The 27159-nt window shown below is 56.5% G+C and overlaps 2 protein-coding genes across 2 annotated transcripts; both read right to left on the bottom strand.

The window, feature by feature from the left end:
* Positions 1-240: 240 nt before the first annotated feature.
* On the bottom strand, positions 241-9878 carry FPGS (folylpolyglutamate synthase). Its single transcript, XM_043565942.1, has 15 exons — positions 9102-9878; positions 7626-7754; positions 7479-7532; positions 7330-7394; positions 5612-5726; positions 5396-5476; positions 5242-5303; positions 5042-5144; positions 4685-4762; positions 4277-4424; positions 4051-4140; positions 3151-3301; positions 2770-2845; positions 1860-1926; positions 241-1114 (listed from the first exon to the last, which is right to left on the bottom strand). Exons 1-15 carry the CDS (start codon positions 9237-9239, stop codon positions 729-731), a joined length of 1743 nt encoding a protein of 580 aa, XP_043421877.1. The 5' UTR covers positions 9240-9878; the 3' UTR covers positions 241-728.
* Positions 9879-22377: 12499 nt separating this feature from the next.
* Positions 22378-26918, bottom strand: CDK9 (cyclin dependent kinase 9). The gene is made up of 7 exons (XM_043565939.1): positions 26368-26918; positions 25810-25891; positions 24943-25033; positions 24418-24584; positions 24128-24299; positions 23822-23970; positions 22378-23327 (listed from the first exon to the last, which is right to left on the bottom strand). Exons 1-7 carry the CDS (start codon positions 26814-26816, stop codon positions 22962-22964), a joined length of 1476 nt encoding a protein of 491 aa, XP_043421874.1. The 5' UTR covers positions 26817-26918; the 3' UTR covers positions 22378-22961.
* Positions 26919-27159: the final 241 nt, after the last annotated feature.

The following is a 27159-nucleotide window of genomic DNA, read 5'->3' as shown; positions in this document are numbered from 1 at the left end:
CAAATCCTGCACCTGCCACGTGACTGGCTGTGGGACTAAGGGGCGCATCCCATGGCTTTCAGCCAGCCACGGCTCCCTCATCTGTAACAAGGGCTCTGTGGGGAGGTCTGTGGCCGATGGACGTCGGTCCAGTGTTCTCATTTCAGACAGCCCAGCGTGGGCTCCTACACAATCCAGTTCCGGTACCCCCTGTAGGCCCCTATTTATGTGCTGAGGGAACTAGAAATCAAGAGGCAAACGTTTGCCGTTTCTTTTTTTAAAAAAGTTAAAGGCTTTAATTGTCTCCAGCCATCCTCTGTCCCTAGGGGGCCCCAGGCGGGAGCCGTCTCTTTCCCAGAAGGCCACTAGGAGGAGGAAATCCATCAACCAGCACCCAGCAGGACCCTAGGCCTGGCCTAAGAAGCTAAGCCTGGGCCAGGAAGCAGGCAGGGTGGGAGGGGAGGTGGGCTGCGTGGTCAGGCCTAACCACGACGGCGGGACAACCAGGAAGCCCTCTGGCTCTCTCAGCCGGGAGGAAGAAGAGGCCAGAGGCACCCTAGGCTCAGAGACAGAGAATGGCCCATCTCAGCCTCCTACCTCCAGCCCTCTATCTTGCTGCCTAAAGCCTGGGTCCCTGGGCCAGTCTAGACCATCAGAAAAGCAAAAAACAAAAGGCACCTAACGTAGCAGTTCGTGGAGAGACGCAGGGCAGGTGTGGGAGGCCCCCACTTCCACCCCCACTGCCTGGGCTACTGGGATAGGGCCGGCTCCAGCAGCTTCAGGACGCCGCCCACCAGGTGCAGGCTGCCGGTGACCAGCACGTGGATGGCGGCAGCCTCACGGAGCACGCCGGCCCCGCTGCCTGCCACAGGGTGGGCGAAGAGGCCCTGCGGGGGACTGGGTGGGTGGAAGACAGGGTCCCGGCCTTGACTGATCCACAGCAAGGCGTGGGAGATACAGCTGAAGACGAGGGAGCTGGTGCTACGGGGCTCGGGCGGGTGGGGAGCCAGCAGCGAGGATGTGGGCTCACCAGGCTCCGGGCCGGCCTGCTCCTCGTCCAGGCGGCTCCAGTGCTGTTGGTGTGCAAGGCAGCGGAGCAACACCTGGTCCAGGGTCACCATGAAGTTCTGCTGGTCTGGATGGGCGACAGGGGACACCTGCTGTGCGCGCCTGCTTAACGCCAGGCCCTGTACACGCACCCCGGGTCCTCGCGCCGGGCAATGCTATGAGGAAACTAAGGTGCAGAAGGGTTCCGTGTCTTGCCCGCTGTCCCAGAGCCGGGAGGAAGCAGGGCCAGGCGGTTTAGCTTCAAAGCTGGGGCTTCTGCCCCCCGAGCACATCTCCCCACCCTCGTCTCGTTGCCTTTATCTGCAAAGCAGCGTCCATCACGTGGGCCGGCATAAGCAGGAATGCACATCCCTGAACTCTCCCCGGCAGTCGGATGCTGGGGATCTGTATTTTTTTTATGCTGTTCTAATTTTTTTTGAACGTGACCCACCGTACTCACCTAGGTGGATACTGTCTATCTGAAACAGAATCCTCATAAAACAGTACCTACTCTTTGTACAGGAGGCACACGCATGTTCTACTTCGTTAAAACAAAGTGTCGCTTTGACACCCACTAAATTGATTTTCAAACCACCAGTGGGTTGCAACGTGCATTTTGAAAACGGTTCTCCCCAGTAATTCTTTTGTCGGTACTGTGGCCACAATATCCAAAATGTATCCAAATCTAGCTCCTACCCCGGACCTCCAATTCAGAAGCCCCCACTGTCACCAACAGAGGAGTCCACCTAAGGGCCTTAAGCAGTGCAATGCCCGCCCCCCTCCCCCCCCCCCCCCCCCCCCCCACTCTCTGGGACCATCCTGTCACCTCTTACCTGCATTGCCAACAGTTGAGACCTCTGTCAGGTTAGGGCAGAAAACAGCATAGTCAAACTGACAGGGCTAGAAGGCCGAGAGGAAAAACTTGGTGTCAGAGCCCTGAGAGAGTGCCCTGTCCCCAGGCCCCCACACGTCCCCATCCCTGGAGATGCCCTCACCCCGGCTGAACTGGTGTCATGCTGTATAAACCCAGCCACAGCACTTCCGCGGCCCATCTATCTCAATATACCCCGCAGGCCGGTGGCCTGGGCAGCAAGACCCCACTGTACAGACAGGGAAACAGAGGCAGGGCGGGGGGTACTTGCTTAAGATCACCCAGCTACTGAGCACGTCTCAAGTCCAGGATGGGGAAAGGCTTTGTCTGCACAACAGGTGAACAGCTTCAGCCTCCTGGTCTGTGAAACAGGAAGTGATCCCTAGGAACCACTTCAGCCCTGACAGCCGAGGGCAGCCTCAGTTTCCCTGATCAGAGCAGGGCCCCTACCTGCTCTATAACTTGGAAATTCCTTAAACCAAAGTCAATAAGCACATCACCTTGGTAGCACCCCCGTTTTCTGGAAAGGCAAACTGAATGAAGCCCAGTGAAATGCCACTTTTGTCCAGAGTCACATGCTAATGTCTGAAGAGCCACGACCAGTGAGTCCACGGCTTACGCCTCAGGCTACTACCTAGTCCCTCCTCTAACCCTGGGCGCGAGCCTGACCCGGGAGGATGACGACAGTGACCTGGGACTAGACTTGGCTACGAACGTGTGGGTGCTTTTACGTTTGATCCTCAGTTCGGTTCGCGGGAGCCTCATTTTATAGTGGAAGAAACAGAGGCTCAGGGATGAAGGCACCCCTGGGGACGCGACAGCCAGAAGGTGGGCTAGTCGGCCTGCCGCCCACCCCCCGGCTGGCCCCTCACCTGCAGCAGCTTCAGCAGTGCTGCAGGATCCCGGTCTCCGGTGGAGTTGAAAAGCAGGACAAACACCTCAGAGCCGCTGGGTGAGGGGAGAGGAGGCAGGTCGGAGACACATACCTCCCAGGCTTCTTTGCGGGCCCCACCCCATCCTTCCTCCAGAAACTACCCCACTTCCCCTGCGGATCCAGTCCCAGCAGGGGATCCAGTCCCAGCAGGGGATCCAGTCCCAGCAGGGGATCCAGTCCCAGCAGGGTCCCCAGTCCCGCCCCTCTGCCCCCTCTACTGGCCCAGTGTTGACGCTGACCCTGTCCCCTGAGGCCCCGCCCCACCCCGGCCCGGTCCCGCCCACCCTTCCCCGAGGCCCCGCCCCCGCCCGAAGCTCACCGGCTTGGCCTCTGGCGGCGGTGCAGCGCCTGGCGGAACCAGCGCACGCAGGCCTGCATGCTGCTGGCGGTGTGCGCGCCATCCAGGTACCAGGTGAGGGGCCCGCGCCGCAGCACCTGCGTCCGGCCCAGCCACTCCGTGTCCCGAAGCCCTGGAGGGGGCAAGGCAGCCGTCTCCCACCCTAGTCCTCGCACACACCAACCCACCCGCAGGGCCGCCGCTGCTCAGAGTGGGGGGCAGCTGATGAGCCAAGAAGCTTCTTAGCAGCGTTAGGCGCCAGGCACTAGGATCACCTCTTGGGCTGCCTCATCTAACGGAATCTTCCAGGCAGACCTGAGAGGGGACTACCATATATTAGTCCCCTATTACATGGAGGCAGAGAGCCCTAAGCCATTGAACAAGCGTGCTGGGATGTGAGGTGCCTAGCTGCAGGACTGTCATGGCCCTGACATGGGGCCTGGCACACAGTGGGCACACTGGAATCACCTGCTAACAGGGTTTGGCGGCTGTGAGCGCCTACTATGTGCTGCAAGTCTTGGGGGGGGGGTGGGGGGGAACAAGAAGCCAGACAAGGTCACCATTCAAGAACCTCATGGTCTTACGGGAATGAAGACGAGAAGGACACTTACAGCAGGTGCCTCTGGCAGGGCACTACATCCCAAACCCACCAGGCCCTGGCCTCAGCCCCCCACTCACGCCACCTCACAGCGGGTCCCATCATCACCTCATTTGGCAGGTGGGAAAACTGAGGCTCGGAGTCCACGAACTCAAAGTCAGGGAAGCTTACTGACTTCAGAGTCCTTTGTCCTGGGCACCACCTCCGATTGCCCCCATCTCTCAAAACAGCAAACTCGAACAGACATCTGAAGGGGCCTGGCTGGGCGGGCAGGTCCAACTCACCATGCCGCATGTGGGTCGTGGGCTGGAACACGGGCGCCAGGGGCATCTGCCGCAAGAGACTGGGCCTGGACACCTTCAGCTCCCCGATGCCTGAGGAGCGAGGGAGGGGGGAGGGGGGAGGGCCTGCTGCGTGGGACTGCGAGTGCACGGGACCTCCAGAGGCAGTCTCCACCTGTCCCCTACCCGCGAGCCCGCCCCACTCGTCCACCAGCGCCTGCCCACTTACCCCGGTAGTGCTTTTGCTGTAGCCAGCAGCGAGCCAGCTGCAAGGCCAAGGCGGCATTGGACCGCTGGTGCTCTCCCTCCAGGCCCAGGGTCAGCGGCGGTCCCCCTTCCTCCAGGGCTTCCAGTGGTGGGCACAGGTAGAGAGGACACTGCCAAGGAGATGGCCGGCCGCGGGTCAGGGGGTGCTGCTGCAGCTGCCTCGGCCAGGAGCTCCCTCCTTGACGCTGTCGGCCCTTCCATCTTTCCCCATCCACCAGAACCCACCAAGCCCTGTTCCTTGGAGAACCAAGATGTGCTCCAGCTGGACGAGCAGCTGCCCCTCACTGCACAGATGGGCAAACTGAGGCCCAAAAGGATAACGTGCCTCCCCAGGCAGCTGCCAGCCCTGCCCCAGTGCCTCCGGACTCACCGAGATCTGCTGGGCCCGGTCCCTCAGCACGGCCAGGGGACCGTCAGGCTGGAGCACGGTGAAGGCGGGGACGCCACGCTGCGGAGGAGAGGGAGTGGGCGAGACGAGCTGCTGAGGGGCCTCTATCCCCGGGCAGCTCACTCAGCCTCTGTCCGTAGGGCCAATGGGAACCCCTCGAGGGGACACTAAGGCCAGAGGCAGGGCTCTTGCTACAGTCACACACAAAGCCCCATTGACGCCCAAGACCTTATCCTGAGTCAGGACACAGATTACCCTGCCCCAGCCCCGCTTTCCTGAGCCTGGAGGGCCAGGCCCAGATCGTCCATGTACCTCCCCTCCCCAGGGCTGCCTGGTCACCTTGAAGATGCCCCCTTTCTGCCACGCGATCTCCTCCACTGTGTCCCCCAGAATGCTGGTGTGGTCGATGCCAAGAGAGGAGATGCCACACACCGCAGGCTTCCTGCAGAAGACGGGGGGGGGGGGGGGGGGGCCGTGACCGTGTCGCCCCGGCCCTGGGCTCACGGGCACCGTCCTTCTCCCCAAGCAGCTGCCCTCACCTGATGATGTTGGTGCAGTCGTAAGCGCCACCAATGCCCACCTCCACCACTGCCAGGTCCACCTACAAAGGACCAGATGGCATGTCAGGGACCCGGGGCACCCGGCCTGCTGGGATTCCCCTCAGACACAGGACTCTGGGGGGTGGGCACGTACCTTCTCTTGGAGGAAGACGTGGAAGGCCATGAGCGTGAGGAAGCGGAAGTAGGCGGGCATGGAGACATAGCTGCTGCTGTCCTGTGGACGAGAACACGTCGGCCTGGGGCCCTGCCACCTCTGCTCTGGGGAGATGGGGTCCCGGGACACACAGCACCCTCCGGGGCTCCCCAGCACCCCTGCCCTGCCCACCCACCAGCCCTCCTGCATGGGCACCTTGGTCTCCTCCAGCCGGTGGTAGAGGGGCCAGAAGTGCTTGGTGAAGAGCTCAGGGCTTATGGGCTGCCCGTTGATGCGGATCCGCTCCCGCACCTGCACCAGGTGGGGAGAGCTGCCGGGACACCTGTAGTCATCAGGACTCCCTTCCCGAGCCCCTCAGACCCGTCCGTCTTCAGAGACCCAACTCTGACCATGTCACTGCCCTGCCGATAGCCCTTCTAGGACTTCCCTCTGCCCTGCAGAGTCCCAGGCTCCTCACCCAGCCTCCCAGGCCCTGGTGGGGCTGATGTCACTGGCCTGTGTGTCACCTCTCCCGCATCCCAACAGTTCCCTGTGCCCCAGCCCCTCTGGCCTATTTTGAGTTCCTCCAGCCCAGCCCACCCACCCTCCCCACCACCCGGCTCACTCCACAGGCCTTGACTGAGATGGTGCCTCCTCCAGAAAAGGAGAAAGGACCCCCCCCCCCCCCACCCGGCTGATCAGGGATGTGCTCCAGGCTCCAACAGCTCCCTGTGCTCTACCCACCACACACCCATCAGTCACTCTGCTGACATCTGCCCCCGCAATGTCATCTTCCAGCCCTCAAGGGCAAGGCCCATCTGGGTGGTCAGGCTGCATCCCCAGGCCAGCCCACAAGGCTACGGGGGCCAAAGTCAAAGGCCGGGGTTTGTAGCCCAAAAATTGTTTTAGAAGAGAGACTGTCAGCTCATATTTGAATCCTGCAAGCCTCTCTCACATTCTGAGTCCTTCTCTGTATTTCTTTATTCTGAACAAAGAACTGTGAAAAGAAGCCACTTACAAAAGTCACTCGATGGAACCGGTAAAATAAAAGGAAGCAAAAATCTTAAGTGCCCCCAACCCAAGGAGCAAATTCTGAGCAACTGAGCATCGCATTAACCTGCTTTACAGGTGACCAGCTAAGGAGGGGCAGGTGCAGCCCAGGGAGGAGGGACCCATATCTAGGCCACACCCCATCCTCAGGTGTGAGTTTGGGTGCCTGAGTGCAACCATGAGGAGGTGCTACATCAAGGGCAAATAGCAGCTGAGGCAGGCCGGGCAGAAGGGAACCCTTGCCTCGGACTTCACAAACCACCTCATCGTTTATACCCTTCCAAGCTAGGTTTTCTGCTCCTTACTGCAAAGACGTCTGAATTGATAAAGATTTCTCTGTGATTTAAAAGCTGTACACGGAGGGGCGCCTGGGTGGCTCAGTGGGTTACGCGTCCGACTTCAGCTCAGGTCATGATCTCATGCTTCATGAGCTCGAGCCCCGCGTGGGGCTCTGGGCTGACAGCTCAGAGCCTGGAGCCTGCTTCAGATTCTGTGCCTCCCTGGCTCTCTCTGCCCCTCCCCACGTCATGCTCTGTCTCTCAAAAATAAATATTGAAAAAAAGTATTTTAATAAAATAAAAACTGTACATGAAATTTAAGTTAATAAAAAGATGCCCGATGAAGCTACATATTTAGCTTACATATATTCAAGTCCCTGCCCCTCCCCCAAATTTGTTTCACCACGAAAATTAAAGACTGCCACAAACTTGGACAATATGTTAAACTGAGGTCACTAATGCTAATGGGATGCTTACTGCACAAATCCACACTGGGCAGAGAGACAGGAAGCTGAGCTCCTGCTAGCTGGTTCCATAGCCGCCGCCCCCCCCACCCCCCCCACCGCCGAGAGCTAAGGGATCCCAAATTTCGCCACACCTCAGTACCTAAAGAATCCTGTCTTCAGGCCATAGCTTCGGAGAATACGTTCAGTAAAGGCACAAGTGGAACCCTAGAAAGAAAACGTCTTGTTTGGGCAGGCTGGACCCTGCCACCCCATCAAGTAGATAGCCGACCCCTGAGTCCCATCCCTCACCTTCCCCTTGGTCCCAGTGACGTGAATGATGTTCAGCTGGTCCAAGTCTTCCACCTGAGACATACAGACAACCATCTCAGCCACAAGACTCCTAGAAAGGGGATGGGGGTGGGGTAGGGGGCCGTCACAGGCCCTGCGCATCCTTACCTGCAGCCCACTCCGTGCCAAGTACAGCTTCATGGCTTCCAGCTGTGCCTGAGGGTCACCCCGCTGGCGCTTTACCTGCTCCAGATAGCCAGCATTGGTCTGCAGGGTGTTCAGTGCGCGCACAGCGTCCTGGCAACCACAGTCCCCAGGCAGCAGGTTAAGACTAACCAGGGGTCCACAGAAACAGAGGAACCCCAGGGCATCAATGGCCAAGCCAGGGCACTAAGCCTACCAATCAATGCCAGCCCTGTTGCCCCAGCCTAGAGGTTAGGCACGTGTGAGGGAGAAGTGGCATCTTTCCAGCTCTGGCAGCGATGGGAGCCTGAAGCTGATCGGCCCCACCCAGGAATGTCAGGCAAGGCAGGTTCCTTGGAACGGGAGAAGCCTTGCTTCCCGTTCCCAATTCGGGCTTCCGGATCCTCGCTCCTTGCACGGGAGCCTTTGTGCTCATTCCCAATGAGGTCCACTGCTATACTGGTCCCTAAACTGGAGGGGGGGGGGGGGGCGGGTGAGGGGAGTCAGGAGCAGAACCACAGAAGGCTGGGGTCTTACAACTGGAGGAATTAGAACCAGGAATCCCTGGCGGCTTCCATGCCCAATCCTGAGGATTGGGGTTCCACATTCTGACCCAAAGAAGAGCTGCTTGAAGCAACCGGGTGGGGAAGAGAAGGAGCCTTAAGGAAGACAGGGTATGCGGGGAGTCACCAGTCAGAAAGGTGGGTAGGTACAGCCTCAGGAGAGTCTACACTGGGGGTTAGAGTGGAGATGCTATTTATTTCCCCTTAGGGCTTCAATAACCGGTTGGAGGCTCCACACCCATTAAACTACCATCTGCCTGGCAGGCATCAGGTGTGATCTGTGGAAATCAACCCCTGCAACAGAGCCAGGTGGAAACTTTCCGCTTTCCAGATTCTTGCCTCCACCAATGCCACTGATTCCTGCCTGCCAGAGCTCCAATTCTAGGCACTTGGATCTTCATTCCCTGATTCCTGGAGACTCCAACCCCAGATCTAAACTCCTGGATCACTTGGGACGCCTGACTGGTTCAGTCTAGAGAGCATGTGACTCTTCACCTCGGGGTCATGAGTTCGAGCCTCCCGTTAGGTGTAGAGTTTATTTAAATAAACAATTCAAAATAAATAAATAAACTCCTAGATCTCTCAAGTCTGAACTCCTAGGACTCTTTCTCCTCCCACCGCCCACCTGCTAGTTGGGTCTCCGGAGACAATGGACCTCTTTCCCCTATCAGTGGGAGCCCTTTCCCATTCTCTAAGGCGGGGACACTTCAGCCTCAGAATTCCCAGAACCCGCGGACCAGGCCCAACTTCCTGGTCCATGTCCCCACCCCCGGGCTCCAGACTGTCCCCGCCCCCGAGTCCCTCACAGCCCTGCGCCCGGTCAGTGACTCAGGCCCGACCCACGTGTCGTCGTACGACCCCCCCCCCCTCCCCCGCCGGCCCGCCCGATACCTGATACCTGATACTCCATGCCGGGCTCCTGCGGCGCGGGCCACGCGCTCAACCCTCGCCGAGCCGCTACCCCGGTAGTTGCAACGCGCGCAGAAACCGCCACCAGGAAAAGAGCGGGTCGCAGGTGGCGGCGTGCCTGCGACATAGTCCCGGTGCCCGCAGCCGCACTTTAGGCCGGGCCGGAGACGCCCCGCCCCGCCTCGCCTCGCCTCGCCCCCGCTGTTCGCCAATCAGCGCTGCCCAGGGAGTCCTCCAGGACCAATAAGAATCCGCAGGATGCCATACTTGTGAGGGGCAGGCGCCGGGGCTGGCCGGAGGGTTTCGCCCTGTTTGTGAGGGGCGCGCTTCCCAGGCTCCCTCTGCAAGCACTGAGAATCTCCAGGACCCGGCCACACCCCCAAAATAGTCACAGGCTGCAATCCTCAGCCTGGTGCTCTGCCAGAACCAACTATGAGTCCGGATGGAAGACGGAGCTAGCTTACACTTGTGTGGAGGTCATTGAATTCAAGCCCCAAAATGTCGCAGTTTAAAGCAGAGACCGCAGGCTGCAGGTATTTGGCCCCTGCACTTCTGAATCTGACAGCCCGATTGCGAAGCAATAGACCAAACCCCAAGCTCCTACGCTATTGGGGCCCCTACCGTCCCTGGGCAGCCTGGGAAGGCGTCCTGGAAGAAGCGGCATCCTGGCAGAGGCCTGGGGATGAGGCCGAGTCCGCGAGGTAGCGGAGCTGGTCGGGGGAGAGGTTTCCAGGCGTAGGGAGGGAACGCCGTGATGAAAAGCAAAGGACTGGGGCGCCTGGGTGGCGCAGTCAGTTAAGCGTCCGACTTCAGCCAGGTCACGATCTCGCGGTCCGTGAGTTCGAGCCCCGCGTCAGGCTCTGGCCTGATGGCTCGGAGCCTGGAGCCTGTTTCCGATTCTGTGTCTCCCTCTCTCTCTGCCCCTCCCCCGTTCATGCTCTGTCTCTCTCTGTCCCAAAAAAACAAAAAACGTTGAAAAGCAAAGGACTGAAGAGGGAAGGGGAGCGGCTGGAGGAGGGCAGGGGTGGGGTGGGAACTAGCCCGAGGGAACTGCATTTCCACTGGGTCGGGCCTGGTTGCTCCGGAATGCCAGATCCAGCAGGATCTTGTAGCCTAAGGAATTTGGATTGAAATTGGACAATAAAATGGTGTTAAAGAAAGATGACAAGATCAGGTTTGCACTTTGGAAGATTTGTGTGGAGAGTGGGTTGGAGAGCCACCCAGGGCGGGGACAGTAATCTGTCCTAGCTGTGGGTGAGGCGGATTTGTCCTGGACTTTTCAGAACTTTTTCCTGTCTACGACCTTCTTGGCCCCAACTGCTACCGTGGAAAAAGCACGGAGATTCTCTTTTTATAGCTGAAAGGTCCCAGAAAGGTGTGTGGGTTTTGTTTTGTCTTGTTTTGGTTTTTTGGAGGTGGGGGATGGGGCCCTCTAGGGAAGTTCCAACAGACCAAAGACAATTTTAAACAACTGAAGGGATTTCAGCACCTCCCTCCCTCTTTCCTGCAGGCATTGGGGCTAAATATTTATCAGAGATTGTTTGATTTTGAAATAAACAAATAACATGTTGGGAAGATTCTGCCATTGGCTGGACTTCTGCTTTTCACATCACTGCTGGGTGCCCCCGCCCTGGCTGGCCTCATGGGAGATAAAGAGGTGCTTTCCTTTCTTGGTCTTCTTCTCCTCTTCCTCTTCCTCCTCCTCCTTCTTCCTTTTCTTCTTCTTCATCAATGAAATGTTCTCTACGCGTATACATGTGTATAATTTAACAACTGCATACAAACAATCATAAAGGAGCTTTAAATGTTTCTCCTTTGGGGCCCCTGGCTGGCTTAGCCTGTAGTGCGCGCAACTCTTGATCTTGGGGTTGCAAGTTTGAATCCCATGTTGGGTGTAGAGATTACTTTAAAAAAATCTTGGGGCGCCCGGGTGGCTCAACCTGTTGAGCCTCCGACTTTGGCTCAGGTCAGGATCTCACAATTCGTGGCTTTGAGCCCTACATCAGGCTGTGTGCTGGCAGCATGGAGCCTGCTTGGGATTCTCTCTCTCCTTCTCCCTCTGCCTCACACGTTCTCTCCTCTCAAAATAAATAAATAAACTTAAAAAAAAACAACAACACTTTTCCTGTTTTTCTTTGATTTTTAAGTCCTAGGATTTTTTGGATGGATGCTACATCATCATATCACTCACATAGTCAGGAGTCCAAAAACCGTACAGTGAAAAGCTTCCCTCTCACGCCAGGTCTCCACATCCTAATTACCTTCTCCAAAAGCAGCCAGTTAGGTTTCCTGTGATCTCTCCAGAGATCGGTTATACATTTGCAAGCAAATACAAATACAGATTTCCATTTTATACTTGCAGAGAGCAGACTGTATACACAACTCTGCGTGGTACGTTTTCCACATGCCTTTACATCCTGGGCCTTATTTTGGACGGTGTCAGTACAGAAGAGTTGCCCCACTGGCTAATTTGCTTTTCTCGAAGCTGCCGCAGCACTTCTTGGTGTGCAAGCAAGTACTACTGTGGATTTGGCCCCGTCTCCTACTGATGGACGTTTAGGTTTCTAATATTTTGCCATCACAAGCAATGTTGCAATGGGTCACGTTTTACCCTCATCATTTCTTCCCTGTGTGAGCACATCTGACGGATGAATTCCAAGAAGCGCCATGCAATTGCTGGGTCAAAGGTGATTGGCAACTGACACCACACACATTGCCACATTGTCTTCCAAGGGGGCGGGATTCATTTCTACCCCGGGGGCCCCCACAGGGCGTGAGCCGGCCATTTCCTCACCAACACAGACCTTAGCCAACTTTGATCCGCGCCAGCTGCATAGGTGGAAAAATGGATTCTCAAGCTAGTTGTTATTTGCATTTATTTCATTTGGAGGATGCTGAGCACTTTTTCTTATAATTAAAAACCATTTGTATGTAGGGGCTGCTAACCTCCTTTGTATCATTGCTTTTTATTTTCAAAGTCACAGATGTGCACAGAAGGAAACAGAAATGTGTCAAGGAGAAAATCAAAGGCATCTTCATCATACACCTGGAGAACAAATGTTGGCCTTTTGGTGCCAGCATGAAAACGTTCTTGCTCTCCAGAAAGAACAATAGAAACAAAGCCATTGTCTGGCCAGAAAAGGTTGGGGGGGGAGGCGTAAGGAAATTGGCAAGTGGGTGGGTGTCCACCCACTGGAGGCAGATTTGCAGGTGTGTGGGGTGGGGAGCAAGGGCAGAGGGGTTCTGCTTTAACCCCTACCCTCCCAAAGGGAAAGGATGTCATTCACTCATTCATTCATTCATTCACTCATTCATCGCTGTGCCAAACCCTGGGCTTGGTGCTGGAGACGCTGGGTTCAGGGGACAGATGACAGTCCTGTTTGCAGAGCGCCCTGTCCAAGGTGAGAAGACAGTAAAGAAGGAAACTCACAAAGGAAGATACGTATTTGCAAACCCTGATAACCCGGATCAGAGCCAAGCTCACTGCTGTAAGGGGCAGGAGACTGAGGCCCAGAGAGGGACAGAGACAGCTTGGGGTCACACAGTAGGTCAGCAAAGGCCCCATGCTGGGCCCCAGGATGGACCTTCTAAACTCAGATCTGCCTGAGTCGCTGTCCCCTCTCTTGGCCCATCATGCCCTCAAGATTAATGAAGCCCATAAAATCACTGTAGCCCGGCCTCTGCCCACCTCCCGCCTCTTCCATCATCGCAGACTACCATCCCTGCAGCTGGCAAGGATTTTAGGAATTGGCCTTGGTGTTTTCCACCCCCAAGCTTTTGCTCACATTTACCTTTGCCTGAAATACCTTTCCCCTACACCTTTCTCCTTTGCTTTTTTTTTTTTTTTTCAAGTTTTTATTTATTTTGAGAGACAGAGAGAGCACAAGCAGGGGAAAGGCAGAGAGAGAGAGGAAGAATCCCAAGCAGGATCTGTGCCGTGAGCGCAGAGCCCAATGCGGGGCTCAAACTCACCACTGTGAGATGACCTGAGCCAAGACTAAGAGTCAGATGCTCAACTGACTGAGCCACCCAGGTGCCCCTCTCCTTTGCTTTCTTTGAGTGGGTTGGTTTTAGCTAACGTTTATGAAACACCCCTGTACTTGACACTGCAATCTCTTTTCATGCTCTTGAAAATTGTGTGAATTAGAGATCGGTCCCATTTTACAGGTGGAGAAATGGAGGCTCACCTGTCTGGTGACCCTGGCTTCCTGTTGTCAATGCACTGTGTGGCCCTGGGCAGTTTGCTCCCCCTCTCTGATCCTGTCTGACTCTTGTCTCCTCCTTAGTAGGGTGAGAGCTGAAGCGAGCTGTGTCCCAGCCTGTAATTCTGGGGAAATCTATGGGTGGGTGTTTCACTGAGGACAAGAGTCTCCAAAGGCCACCATACTCCCGAGAGCCTAGACTAGAGGGATCCCGCTGTCCCTTCCGAGGGACCAAGGGAGATTCAAGCTCATTGGCAGGTTTGTGCAGAAGCCTGATAGCCACTCTGGGGTCTGACCCTCAGATAAACATAAGAACTCTTCCACCTCTGAATATCTATTTACATCCTGTGACCTACAAGAAAACACTTTCCTGCAATTTTGGGGGGGGTGGGGGAGAAAACTTGCCTTAGACAGAATTCCATGTGTGTGTGTGGCCATGCCAAATCCCCAGCCTGACTCTGGCTACTAAGGTGTTTGCGACTTCGGTTTATTGGGAGGGCCTTAAAAATAGGCCTCCCTTCGATCCCACAATCCACTTCTAAAAATGACCTTGTGGCAACAACTGGAACTGCATCCAGAGCCCCACGTGCCATGTTGATCACCCTCCATCCTGGGTGGCAGGTTACGAGGCGATGAGGCCCTTCTTCCCGAAACCCTGTGCTCTCTGGACCTCCCTGACACCTCCCTCCCTGGTTCGGCGTCTTCCTTCTTGCTGGCTGCACCCTCCCCCTTCGGCATCTTCATGTTGGAGGACCCGGGGCTCAGGCTTCTCTCTCCAGGGTCCCAGGTCTGGGATGATGTCTGACTGTCAAATGTCCCTCTTCATTGAGCTGCAGACACGAGCGGCCTCCTGACGTCTCCCCCAGGCGGACCACGGGTGTCTTAAGCCGGTCCCGTCCCTAACACTTGTTCCCTTGTTTCCTCCCTGAAAGCAGCTGGAGCTTCCCAGCCTGGGACACAGCTTCACCATCCAGCCAGCGGCTCTCACCGTGGGTTTCCCTCTCCCTCACCCCCAAACCCCAGCCATCCACACACCTATCCTCTCTACCCTACGGCCTCCCCAGCGGCCACTGCCTCCCCTCCAGGCCACCACCGCTGGTCTGCCCCATAGTCTCGCTGCTGCTCGCTTGACCCCTACAAGCATTCTCTGTCATTTTTTTTTTTTTTTTTTGAGAGAGAGAGGTGGGGGGTGCCCCAAGCAGGCTCCGCACTGTTGGCTTGAATTCACAAACCATGAGATCACGACCTGAGCTGAAATCGAGAGTCAGATGCTTCACCGACTGAGCCACCCAGGAGCCCTGCATCCTGTCATTTTTTTTTTTTTTAATTTTTTTTTCAACGTTTATTTATTTTTGGGAAGAGAGAGACAGAGCATGAACGGGGGAGGGGCAGAGAGAGAGGGAGACACAGAATCGGAAATAGGCTCCAGGCTCTGAGCCATCAGCCCAGAGCCTGACGCGGGGCTCGAACTCGCGGACCGCGAGATCGTGACCTGGCTGAAGTCGGACGCTTAACCGACTGCGCCACCCAGGCACCCCCATCCTGTCATTTTTAAAGAAAATCAGGGGCGCCTGGGTGGCTCAGTCGGTTGAGCATCCGACTTCGGCTCAGGTCATGATCTCGCGGTCTGTGAGTTCGAGCCCCGCATCGGGCTCTGTGCTGACAGCTCGGAACCTGGAGCCTTGCTTCCGATTCTGTGTCTCCCTCTCTCTCTGCCCCTCCTCCCGCTCATGCTCTCTCTCTCTCTCTCTCTGTCAAAAATAAACAAACATTAAAAAAAAAACGAAGAAGAAAGAAAATCAGATCTCGTCTCAGTGGCTTCCCATTGCATTTAGGATGAAATCCAAGCTTTTGAACTACCCATCTCTTACCATCACCTGCAGCCCCCAGCCCTGCTGGCCTTCTCTGTGGTCCTCAGATACACCAGGCTCACACCCACCTCTGCAAAGGTCCATGTCCAGTGAGCCCTTAGCGTTAAAGGTGTTCCTGTGACCCTCACAACAGCTTTTCGAGCACTGTGATGATTCTCATTATACAGATGGGAAACTGAGGCACAGACTGGTTACTCAGCCAGCCGAAGGTCACACAGAAAATGCAGGACAAAGCCTCAGGGCCTTTGCACTGGTGGTTCCCTCTGCCTAGAACGTTCTTCCTCCAAAAGTTCCCACAACCCACTCTCCATCATCCCAGGTTTCTGCTCAAATGTCACCTTCTTGCCGCATTCTGCTCGCCATCTGTCCAGCAGTTGGGGACACTGAGGCCCAGTAAGGGGCCAGAACTGACCTGGGACCGGGCATGGCTGTACGGATGTTCTTGAGATATTCCTGGGGTCCCCACTCGTGGCCGAGAGGGGCCTTCCGAGAGCACCAGGTGTGTGCTGCGAGGCCATGCGGTGTGCCAGGCCACAGAGAGACTGGTTTCAGTCTGGCCTCCTCCCCAGGGGCCTGGGTGCTCTTTGAGCTGGCTGAGGCCTTCCCTGCTCAGACCGGACGGCAGCTGTTTTAGCGATTTTCAGAGTGGGAAAAGGTGTGTGGAATTTTTTTTTTTTTTTCAACTGGTTATCTCTGCAACCGCGATTGTCTTCAGCACCTGCTCCCTGGGGTGTGAGATGTATGACTCTCCTCCTTGGCGGGTGCCGTGCCGAGCCCATTTGACAGGTGAGGAACTGAGGACCGGAAGTGCAGAATCACCTGCGAAGCTCACCAGCTGGCAAGCAGCGCGACAAGGATTCAGCCCAGTCCCAGCGCCATTTGATTCCAGCTGCTGCTGATTTATTTTTTCAATTTTATTTTATTTTTGAAATTTAAAGTAATCTCTACACCCCACGTGGGGCTCAGACTCACCATCGCGAGATCAAGAGTTGCTGAGCCAACCAGGCACCCCCAGAGGCTACTGCTTAGACTCTCTGATCAAGCTTGGGAATCCTGGCTTTTTTTTTTTTTTTTTTTTTTTTTTTTTTTTTTTAAATTTTAAGTAAACTCTACATGGGGCTCAAACTCATGACTCTGAGATCAAGAGTCGCATGCTCTCCTGACCGAGCCAGCCAGGAGCTCCTGTGACTTGATTTCCTTAAATAATAGTTCACATGAATTCTTTCTAGACATCAGCACTGTGCAGAGATCTTTATGCATGGACCCATTTCTCAGGGGAGGCAACAAAGGGTTAATAGGGAACGTAGCTTAGTCATTCACAGGGGTCTGTAATGCCAGGCCCCAGATCCAGCGCTAGGCCACCCTTGGACCCTGCCCCCCACCTGCCCTGTGTTCTGTGAGGTGACCTGGTCATTTGATTAATGGGGCTCTAGCCTTGAGCTGACTCTTACTTTAGAAGGAGGCCCTACTGCCTCGAGATGCCATGTGAAATGTCAATACCCCACAGCCCCGGGGAGCTGCCCTCAGTTCTGTCTCCCCACCCACACCATGTGACCCTGGGCAAGTCACGTCTCCTCCCTAGGGTCCTTGGCCTCTAAGGGAAGGGGGCCTAGATGACCTCTCAGGAGCTACTGCTCTCCAACCCTGGCATCTGGGGCTGCCCCTCCTCTGCTGCTGGGCAAAAGGTTCCATCGGTATGGATGTCACACCTCAGAGGGCTGGGATAAGGGACAATGAAGGGGTGCTGGGCCGGGAGCACAGAGCAAGTGCTCCACATGGGAACAGAGGTTAGAAATCTTTAACGGGCTAAGTCCTTAACTGCTCGGAACCACACCTTCCAGATCTAGAAAATGGAGACAACATGGGCACAGAGCCCAGCAGATGGTAAGCACTAGATGAGCTGAGTGTTACCATTATTACTATCATTATTGCAGTGGACAACCCTTCCTTACAGAGCAGTCCTGAGGCGAATCAGGTGAAATCCTGTCATGGATCACATCCACAGTGCCCGGAGCACAGGAAGACCCTTGAGGGGCCTCTGCACCACCCATGGCTGCCGTCAGTTATGCTCTGGAGACCCTCCCCTCTTCCTCAAGTCTCCCTATGACCACAGTGGGCGGGGGCTTCTATGGAGCCCCCAACTGGGTTAAAAGGTGGAACTGAGGTCCACAGGGGGACCCCTGATCACCCCAAGCCTGTAGAACAAGGTTTATGGATAACAAGGTTTTCCCCTGGGGCTGTCACTGATGATGGCCTTGGGCCCCGAGAGATATTTACATACATTACACAAAAGAAAGAAATGGAAGCTTAGAGAGGCAGGCCACTTGCCTGAGGTAAGCAAGCTCTCCTACCTGAAAGGAGGCAGTGTTAGCTGAGAAGAGACTCCCCGATGGGCCCGGCTGCTCCATTGGTTGCTTGCAAGCACGCCTTCTTAGCCACCGGTTAGGAGGCAGCCAGGGACCTGGTACCTTTCATCCTTGGGCTTCCCACACCCCATCGGGGCTGGGCACAAAGTGACTCATGGCTGGGGGCACTTCTGCCAAGCCTGCCCCGTCCGGGGTTCAGCTGGGCCACAGAAAGGAAGGGGAGTCAGGGGAGGGGGGGTTCCCTCTCCCCACCCCATGGCCCGCGCCTCCCCGTGTGCAGGGAGGAAAGTCTTACCTGATAGGTGCCTGCTCTCATTCTGGGATCTGCCCGGGGAGGGAGCTCTCTGATGAATCTCCCTAGTTAAAGAACAACCTAGCAAAGGTTAAAGGTGAGTGGGCGCGGGGGCGGGGGGGGGCGGTTGTTGCTGAGGGAAGGGGGCACTTGGGAAACTTCCAGACCCTGGGCTGGGCTTCCTGCTGAGCAGAGCTGGCCTAATCTGGCCTCTTATCATCACAGCCCACCTCCCCTTACAGTTCAGGCCCTGCCAGGCTGGGATCCCCGCAGAGCAGGGGCAGGAAGCCCAGGCACCCTTGACCCGAGGAGTCAGAGCCTGCTGAGGGGGAGAGGCTGTGTTTCACCAAATCATCTGCTCAGAAAGGAGCCAGGACACGGACTGAGTTCCTGGCCTGCAGGGTGACACAGAGGGCCTGCCCAAAGTTGCCGGTGAAGGCCTTTCTCACGGATGCCACACGGCCTCTTCAACCACCTGTTTGTGCGGGCTGCCTCCCGGTGGTAGTTGAGACTGGCAGATGCCAGGCACTTCTCTAGCTGCCTCAGGGTAATGCCCCGTAACGCCCTGCCCTCAGGGAGCTTCTATGCCAGGCCACGCATCTCCCTCCACAGACAGGAGGACGTGTCCAGCGCACCAGGCTTTGAGGCTGGTTAGTCCAGGCCTCCTCTCTGGGGTGTTCTGTGTTTGGGGAGCTCAGAGCCAGCAGCTGCAGGGCCTGCTTTTTCTTAAGATATGGTTTGACTGCATGAGTAAAATTATTAATCAAGGAAATAGGAGAAAACAGAGAAACACGAGGAACAAAACCATCCAGAAAAACCCTAGGTAACGGTTTCGTGTGATTATTTTTCTTATACAATGATTTCAGGCAACAGATATTTTATAGCCTGCTCTTTCCAGCTGTTTCTGGAACATCTTTCTGTCCCGGCGCGCATACGTCCAGTCCACATCCTTTTCCACAACTGCATAGCATTCCATCCAGGCCTGCGCATGCTGCCCGAATGCCAACCAGCAGTGTGGGCATCACCAGTCAGCCTGCTTGGAGGCGCCCACCCCCGGCCTGGGAGTCACAGATCTGGACGTGTGTTGGAGGCGGAGAAGAGCTGCTCTAATTTTCGGAAGCCCAGGGAGGTTTTTCCCAGCTTTTCCCCCCACGGGGCCGCCCCGAACATCATGGACACACTGGGAGGAGGTAGCAGAGGACGGGTGAGGGGTGTAGCCTTTCAGGTTACAGACCTTGTGTGGCCGCTGTCCACTTGGCCATATGGCCCTCTGTCTACAGGACGAGAATCAACGTGTGTCGTCTCTATTGGGTCACTCCAGTGTCAGGGCTCTTAGACTATCCAAGACTAGCTGGACCTCTGATCCTTCTTAGTTGGTTTTTTTTTTTGGGTTTTTTTTTGTTTTTTTTTTTGTTTTTTTGTTTTTTTTTTTTTTTTTAGGAGAGCTCCAGCAGAGGGACAGAATCTTAAGCAGGCTCCACACTCAGCGCGATGACCATGAGACCTGAGCCGAAATCAAGAGTCAGATGCCCAACCGACTAAGCCACCCAGGTGCCCCCCTAATCCTTCAGTCAGTAGATCTCGGTCTCCCGTAATCCTGCTGCTCCCAGCAGGCCTTTGTCTGAACCACCCACCACTGACCCCCACATGGCTATGCCTGGTCAGCCCTCACTCCCATCCATCGTTTGGACTCACCAGTGGTACCTGTCCAAGTGACCACTCCCTCCTCCCCAGAACACCCTCTCCCGTCGGGGCACCTGGGGGGCTCAGTTGGTTAAGCGCCTGACTTCGGCTCAGGTCATGATCTCACAGCTCGTGGGTTCGAGCCCCGCGTCGGGCTCTGTGCTGACAGCTCAGAGCCTGGAGCCTGCTTTGGATTTCTCTTTCTCTCTGCTCCCCCCCCCACTCACATTCTGCCTTCTCTCTCAAAAATACATAAACATTAAAAAATTTTTTTTAAATAAAAAGAGCACCCTCCTCCTCTGATCCCTTACCTCATCGGTTGCTGCTCTTGATTCCCTGAGGACGTCTGTGGAGGCTGTGGTCTCTGTTCTCCCCTCCTGCCCCGGGCCTTAACAAACCACCGTGCTGGCAGATTCTGGGGGCCCTGAGCTAGCTTTAGACAGACACCTGCCCACTCAACTGGATGTCCATCCGTCACCTCCATATCACCACGCTGACCCACCGGTGGGTTGGCCTGACCTCCCTCGGCCTCCCGTCTCAGGGATGGCAGCCTCGTCGTCCCTCCAGCAAAGCCTGGGACTTCCAACTCCCTTCATTCACACTCACATCCAACCTGAAAATACATCTGCCCTCGCGGCCACCTGTAAATCAACGCACTCGCCACCAGCTGTATTAATGACCTGGCCCAACCCCCACCACCTCATGCCTGGATTATTCCAGCAGCTTCGGCCGCTCCCCGCTTCCAGCTCTGCCCAAGTTTGTCTCAACATAGTCAATGCGACCTTTCAATTTTTTTTTTTTTTTAATGTTTATTTGTTTTTGAGAAAGAGCACGAGCAGGGGAGGGACAGAGAGAGAGAGAAAGGGAGACACAGAAGCCGAAGCAGGCTCCAGGCTCCGAGCTGTCAGTACAGAGCCCAACACGGGGCTCAAACTCACAGACTGGGAGACCATGACCCGAGCCGAAGTCAGGATGCTTGACCACTTAACCGACTGAGCCACCCAGGCGCCCTGAAGTCACTGCAACTTTTTAAACACGTGCCCCCCTCTGCACAAGCTCTCAAAGCCTCCTGGTCTTGGATCTGGTGCTGGTGCCACTCTCCACCCCCCCACCCCAGGTACCCCCTTTCTCTTGAGATTTCTGCTCCCGTGTCACCCGGAGCCCCTCAACCGACCCCTACTCTTTTCCTTATTCCACTTGTCGTTTTCCACACAATTTATCCCATCAGATTAGTTTGAGCCTACTAGAATGTGAGTAGCACAGAGGTGGGAGTAGCCATTGCTTTGTAGCTGTGTTGAGTCTAGAAAAGCCTGGTCCTCGGAAGACACAGACAGTAAGTGCTGAATGAAGGAACCAAACTATCAGAGAGGTAGGGAGGATTCGTACGGTCCCCGTACGTCAGTGGAAACTTCTGTGAACTGCTGGGTCAGAGAGCATGTGTCTCTTTCAGAGCAGCTTTTTAGCCTTCAGAGAAAAAAACCACCAGCCCCAGAAATTTTCCCTCATCGGGTCACTCAAAACCTACCAACTCAATAGCCATTAGGACATCTCAACGTTGTTTCCAAACAGATTTGCTTCCTTCCTAGCTGAGCTGAATAGAAGTTCACGTCCACCTGGAACCTCAGACTGGGACCTCATCTGAAAAGGTCTTTGCACGTGTAGCTGGTTAAGAAGAGATCATACTAAATCCAGGGACTGGTGTCCTCATCAGAGAGACAGTCGCACACAGAAGAAAGATGACCCGGTTGCAGGTGGAGGCAGGGAGGCAGAGACTCGAGAGATACATGTACAGGCCAAGAAAGGTCAAGGGCTGGCACCAGATGCTAGGAGACAGGCATGGAACATTCTCTCGCAGAGCCTCGCCGGCGAACCCTGCTGACACCTGGATTTCAGACTTCTAGCTTCTGGAACGGTGACAGAATACATTTCTGTTGTAAACCACCCAGTCTGTGATTCCCCACAGCAGCCCTGAGAACTCAATGTACTTACTAGTCAAGTGGTGGTGTTTTTGTTGTTGTTTTTTTGCTTTTTTGTTTTTTGTTTTTTTTACTTCTACTGGCCTTTTGTGAAGCTGAGATCTGGGTCAATTTCTGCAGGGACAGTTCTGGTAAAAGGTTCTGCCGACCTTCCTTTGGGGACCCCCTTCAAAAGGCCTCCTCCTGTGACCAGAATGCAGAAGAATTTGCCTCAAACGTGTCTGTCCTGAGCTTCATGCTCACAGCAAACAGATCCACCAGAACGTGCTTCTCGTCCAAGGATTCCAGCTCCTGTGCCTGACCCTCCAACCGCCACACGGTTCTCTGTCCTCCTGCCCACTCACATCCTAATCCAGGTGGCCGCCACCTCCCCAAGCCCCTGGGGAGCCTTCAACTGCTCTGGTCCTTTCTTGCCTCTCCTAAGCCACCCACTACTCGGCAGCCTGAGGGCCCTTTGCAAAGTGACAGATCTAACGGTTGTGGTTCTGATTAAGAGCCTTCTGCAGCCTCCTGTGCCTGTGAGTCAAGTCTGAGCGTGTCTGTCCGCCACAGTAGATGGGATCCCTGCTGCAGATGCAGCTTATCGGGGACCCTCCCGGGTTCCCTCTCCAGGGAACTGTGACCCCGCCGCAACTGTCTTCCCTCTTCCTCGGACACTGAGTGGAGAAAACTAAGGGAGCATCGTAACCAGTGTTCCAGAAGATGCTCAAAAGAAAAACAAAGACGAAAGTCCTCTGCAATTACGTCCGGAAACATGAACGGGGATAAAGAAAAGAGTCGAGACTCGACAAATCAAACCTCAATGCGCAGGCCCAGCGTGCTGGCCACAGGGTTAAGGGCTGGCGGTCTGAACACAGAACACAGCACACAGCCACTTAGTGGGGGGTGAAAAAAAAAAAAAAAAAAAGAGTCAACTTTAATCGTAACTGACCAAACCGTGTCCAGGAATGTCTCCAAACAACTGAACAAAAGAAACACGATAAAATTTTCTATTGAAGAAACCAAGTTTTTTGCCAGCCCCAGTGCTTCCGAGGGCTGGGCCAAGACCAGCCCATTCCCGAGGCCAGTTCCATCCCCCACGCAAGTTTCTCATCTCGAGAGGCGGGCTGACGAGAGGCCAGGGGCCTGTCCCCTGCTCCGGTCACGCTGGGAACGCTTACAAAGTCACTGGTGGGGTGTGCCTCTCCTCCCACCCCATTCCTGTCTGAAAGTAAACGGAGACCCTCTGGCCATCATCTCGAAAGCCAGGGAACCAGGGGAGGCAGCCCCAGTGCCCTCCTGGGCTTTCAGCCAAAGCTTTCCTCCAGTCCACTCAGCTGGCGTTCCCAGTGCCCAGGGTGGGGATCAAATAAAATAAAGCACTAGGGAAAACTCAAATGCCCCATAACCTCCACAACGCAAGTCACACAGCAGGAGAAAAAATAAAACTGCCCTAATGCAAAGCGCCGACAGCCGGCCCTCAGAACACGCGCTCGAACTCCGTCTGGTTGGTGGTGGCGGGATTGCGGCTCTGGTTGGTGGACTGCTGGGTGATCTGGCTGCCCTTCCGGCGCGGCGGCGCCAGGTACTCGAACATGGACGTCAGGTGGGTGGAGAGCATGCCCTTGAGATCCGAGGGCATGGGGTCAGACCAGAAGAAGTCGTGGTTGAGGGCGTCGTCGCTGTCGATGCGCTGTGCGGGATCCAGCACCAGCAACTTGTCGATGAGGTCCAGCGCGTAGGGGTCACGCACATAGGCCTTCAGCCTGTCCTTCACCTTCCGCTTCTGGCCCTTGACCAGGTCTAGTTTCTCAAACAGCTCGTACTTGTCCACGTTTGGCCACACCTGGGCGGGAGGCATGGGGAGAGGACGGCGTCAATTCAGGGGGGTGCGTGGCTTTGTCCACTGGTTGCACACCGGAAGGGACTAAAACTTCTCCTCTCAGATGCTCCCAGACCACCCCTGGAGGACGAACCGGACCTCTCCAAAGCGAAAGCAGCAGTAACTGTGTCCCTGACACACACCAAGCGCCACACCCTTTGACCCAAGTCACCTACGATATTTTCACCAAGCCCGACACAGGCGTAGTTGTTTCACACAGGAGAAAACTCAGCCCTGAGGTGAGGGATTCAAATGCCCTCCCCGAGGCCACAGAACTGCGACGGGGGTGAGATCTGAACACTGCCCGTGTGGCTCTAACGACCACCAGCCCTGTCCCTCCCCCAGCCACCTCTCCAGGGCTTTCCTTCCATTCCACTCCCCACTCCTCCCTTGCCAGGAGGACTTCCAGATCTCTGCATCCTGCGGGGACCCTGGGGACCTGCAGCCTGGCCACGCACCTCAGGGGTGATGGAGCCACAGAGCTGGCTGATGAGGGCAAGCTGGTGCTGCTCGGTGTTGCCCTGCATGATAGGGCTGCGGGTCCACATCTCCGCCATGATGCACCCGGCACCCCAGAGGTCAATGGGGGGGCCGTAGTCCCGCTCCCCTGGGAAGAAGAGCGCACCAGGAGGGCCCCTTGAGCCCGAGGGCCTCCTGAGACGCAATGCCCCAGGGCCGGCGGCTCAAGAAGCCCTGGCAGTGGGGGACTGAGGCCGGGTAAGTGCCCAGCCCCTGCCCCCCTCTGCCCGCTCGGGAGTCCTCACCGAGCAACAGCTCCGGGGGCCGGTACCAGAGCGTCACCACACGGTTGGTATAGCGGTTGGGCTGGCTGTTCTTTGCCAGGCTGAAGGCCCGGGCCAGCCCGAAGTCTGCCAGCTTCAGGACCCCGTCGCGGGTGATGAGCACGTTAGCCGCCTTCATGTCCCTGTGCAGGATCTGCAGGAAGCACAAGACGGCTCGATCAGGTTTCCGAGGGCCCTTCAGGCACATCCACCCTGCAGTGGGAGCGGAGGCCAACCCCAGCCTCGGTCTCTTCCCCCACTCTGCCCCCCACCTTGTTTCTGTGGATGTAGTAGAGGCCGTTGAGCAGCATCTGCATGACCTTCTTGATCTCGGACAGCGTGAACTTGACTAAGACGTTGCTCAGCAGCCCCGCAAGGTCATGCTCGCAGAAGTCAAACACTAGGTATATGCTGCCCTTGCAACGGTTATAGGGGGAAGCTAAGATGGGAAGAACGGGCAAGGGGGTGAGAAAAAGAAAGTATAAAACCCCATGTGCAACTTATCTTCCCACAGCCAGCTTCTACCCCTCCAACCCACGGACACTCAGGTAACCGGCTGTGCATTCCTTCACTGGTCAACTATTTGCTGAGTGCCTCCTCCAGGCCGGGTGCTGTGGCAGGCCCCGGGGCAGCAAGAGCTATGACGAAAGGACCCGGGAAAGCAGTCACAGTCGGTAGGTCTGGGTCAAGAAGAGGCAATTTAAGCGCGTCCGCTTCCAACTTTACAAACAAAGCCTTGGGACGGGTAAGCCTCATTTTCCCCATCTGAAGACGGAGACCCGATCCAAACAACTTACCTTTGGTTCGACAGATCTCAATCAAGTTAACCACGTTCTCGTGTTTTAGAAGCTGGAGGATCTTGATTTCCCGCAGGGCTGTGATGGGGAACTGAGTGGGAGAAAGACAGGAGGTGGTCAAAGGTGAGCGAGTGAACTACAGACTCACGATCGAGCCAAGAGCTCCACAGTTAAGGGGCACAGGTTGGGAAAGAGAGTAAGGTGACAGGCTCTGAGATCAGCAGTCTCAGGTGTCTTATCTGTAAAATGCATGTTAAAAGTAGTACGCAACCCTCGAGGAACTGCTTTGAGACGATGAACTGAAACAGTGGTACTTAACACTTCACTGCTAGTCACCAAAGGCTCCACAGTTTCTTCAACCCTTAAATTTAGCTCTATGCCTGTGTTTAATTTACTAGGTGGGAACAAAAACAGCTATTCAAAGACATTTCCTTGCTAAGAATCAGGTGTCTGGGAAGCTGGACTACAGCTAAATTGATGTATGGAAGGGGGGGGCTGTTCCTTTACAACCGAGTACCAATCACCCTTTGAAGGCCGCTGCATGGAATTTCTTTTTATGCTACGCAAAATAAACGCTAAGGACAGAGTGTTTAAAAGCGTCCTAACTTGAGGAACCGAGGCGCACTCTGCAAGCATGAGCTCCCCCTCCTGGCCCCAACCGTATTTACCTAAAAATGAAATATCAAAGGCTCTAAAACATTTGAACAAAAAAATTGAACTACGAAGTCAAATTCCCCGGAATATGGAAACTCCCAAACTACCACACCTACACTGATTCCCGACGTGAGAGCCCTAGCAGAAGCAGGGTGGAAACCCAACCCCGAGCCGAGAGGAGATGGCAGGCCCGCCCACCCCGCCCGTACTCACCCCCTCCTTCTCGTTCTCCATCAGCACTTTCTTCAGAGCCACCTTTTTGCCGGTCTTACGGTGCTTTGCCTTAAATACCTCCCTGCAGGCCGAGAGGGGGGACCCAAGAGGTTTCATCAGGCCGTTTCTGCTGGGCCCGCCCCTCCCCCACCTGAGGAGGAGGGCAGAAAAAAAAGGGATTCCCCGGGCGGGGCTGGGCCGGGTACTCAGGGCACTCGCCTACTCTGCCCGCCCCATCCTCCCGCTATCCGCGGTCCCTCTCCAAGCCTCTACTTCCTTTCCTCGGACTCTTCACCCAGGCTTCTCTTGGAGAGCCCGCTCCCCTCACAAGCTCCTCTCTGCAACCCCTCCCCGCCCCCCATCACGGGCCTCAGGCTCCTCCCCGCCAGCCGGCTCCGTCAGGCCCAGGCGGGCTGCGGCGCGGCCTAGAGAGACCAGGGGACACGTCTGGTGCTCTGTGGCCTCCCGACCACGTTGGGCCCGGCCCTGGGCATCCCGACGTCGGCCCTGAGGGTTGCAGGCCCAGGGCTCCCGATCCCCCGGGGGGTACAGCCTTACCCGAAGGTGCCTTGGCCGATCTTAGCGAGCTTCTCATATTTGGTCACCTCATCACAAAAGGGACACTCCACCGAGTCGTACTGCTTTGCCATGGCCGCCTCCAGTGCACCGCCGCCGCCGCCGCCGCCCCCAGCCGCCGCCGCCGCCGCCGCTCCCGCTCCGGGTCCCGCCGCCGTGCTCCAGGCCCCTCCGCGGCCGCGCCACTTCCGCCTCCACAGCCACTTCCGGCCTCGCGGCGCCGACCCCGCCTCTTCCGCCCGCCGCCCGCCGCCAGGCCCCCTGGGACTTGTAGTTCCCGGGAGGCCAGGAGGAGCCGGAGCTGCAGAGGCGCCTCCGCCGCCGCCACTGCCCCCGCCTCCGCCGCCGCCACTGCTGGCAGCGGCCCCGATCGGGGGCGCGGGGAGCCGGGGCGCCGGGGCTGGGGCTCGGGGCGGTGCGTCCCGCTGCATCGGCCCGGGCCGCCGCTGCTGCCGAAGCCGCTGCCGCTCTAGCGCCCGATCCGGGGCCAGCCGCAGTGCCCTGCTCCTCCTCCTCCGACGGCGCCGCCTCCGCCGGGCTGCGCGGGGCGGCGGGCGGGGGGGTGGCCCCCGAGCCGCGGCCTGGGGGCTCCCTGGCCGGGCCCGGGCCCGGGGCGGCCGGGCGAGGGGGCGAGACGGAAAGAGCCGACGAGGAGGCGGCCCGAGAGCCCGGGAGGGGGCGCGTTATAAAGGGGGAGGTGCCCCGGCCTCGCCCTCCCCTCCCCCTCCGCCCGCCCCCTCCCTCCTCCCTCCCACCCTCCGCGGCCGCACCTGC

The sequence above is a fragment of the Prionailurus bengalensis genome, chromosome D4 (genome assembly GCF_016509475.1).
Source record: "Prionailurus bengalensis isolate Pbe53 chromosome D4, Fcat_Pben_1.1_paternal_pri, whole genome shotgun sequence".
Taxonomy (NCBI): domain Eukaryota; kingdom Metazoa; phylum Chordata; class Mammalia; order Carnivora; family Felidae; genus Prionailurus; species Prionailurus bengalensis.
Note: the sequence above shows the minus strand (reverse complement) of the source record. Positions and strands in the feature narration are given on the sequence as shown.

Excerpts from the sequence above, each read along its gene's own strand:
- CDK9 (XM_043565939.1), bottom strand. The coding sequence starts at position 26,816 with ATGCAGCGGGACGCACCGCCCCGAGCCCCAGCCCCGGCGCCCCGGCTC. Across the intron at positions 24,300-24,417 it reads ACTACATCCACAGAAACAAG|ATCCTGCACAGGGACATGAA; the intron begins GTGGGGGGCAGA and ends TGCTTCCTGCAG. Across the intron at positions 23,971-24,127 it reads GCCCCCGGAGCTGTTGCTCG|GGGAGCGGGACTACGGCCCC; the intron begins GTGAGGACTCCC and ends TCTTCTTCCCAG.
- FPGS (XM_043565942.1), bottom strand. The coding sequence starts at position 9,239 with ATGTCGCAGGCACGCCGCCACCTGCGACCCGCTCTTTTCCTGGTGGCG. Across the intron at positions 4,425-4,684 it reads ACCGGGCCCAGCAGATCTCG|TGTCCTCTCTACCTGTGCCC; the intron begins GTGAGTCCGGAG and ends TCTCCTTGGCAG. Across the intron at positions 1,115-1,859 it reads CTCAACTGTTGGCAATGCAG|ACCAGCAGAACTTCATGGTG; the intron begins GTAAGAGGTGAC and ends TCGCCCATCCAG.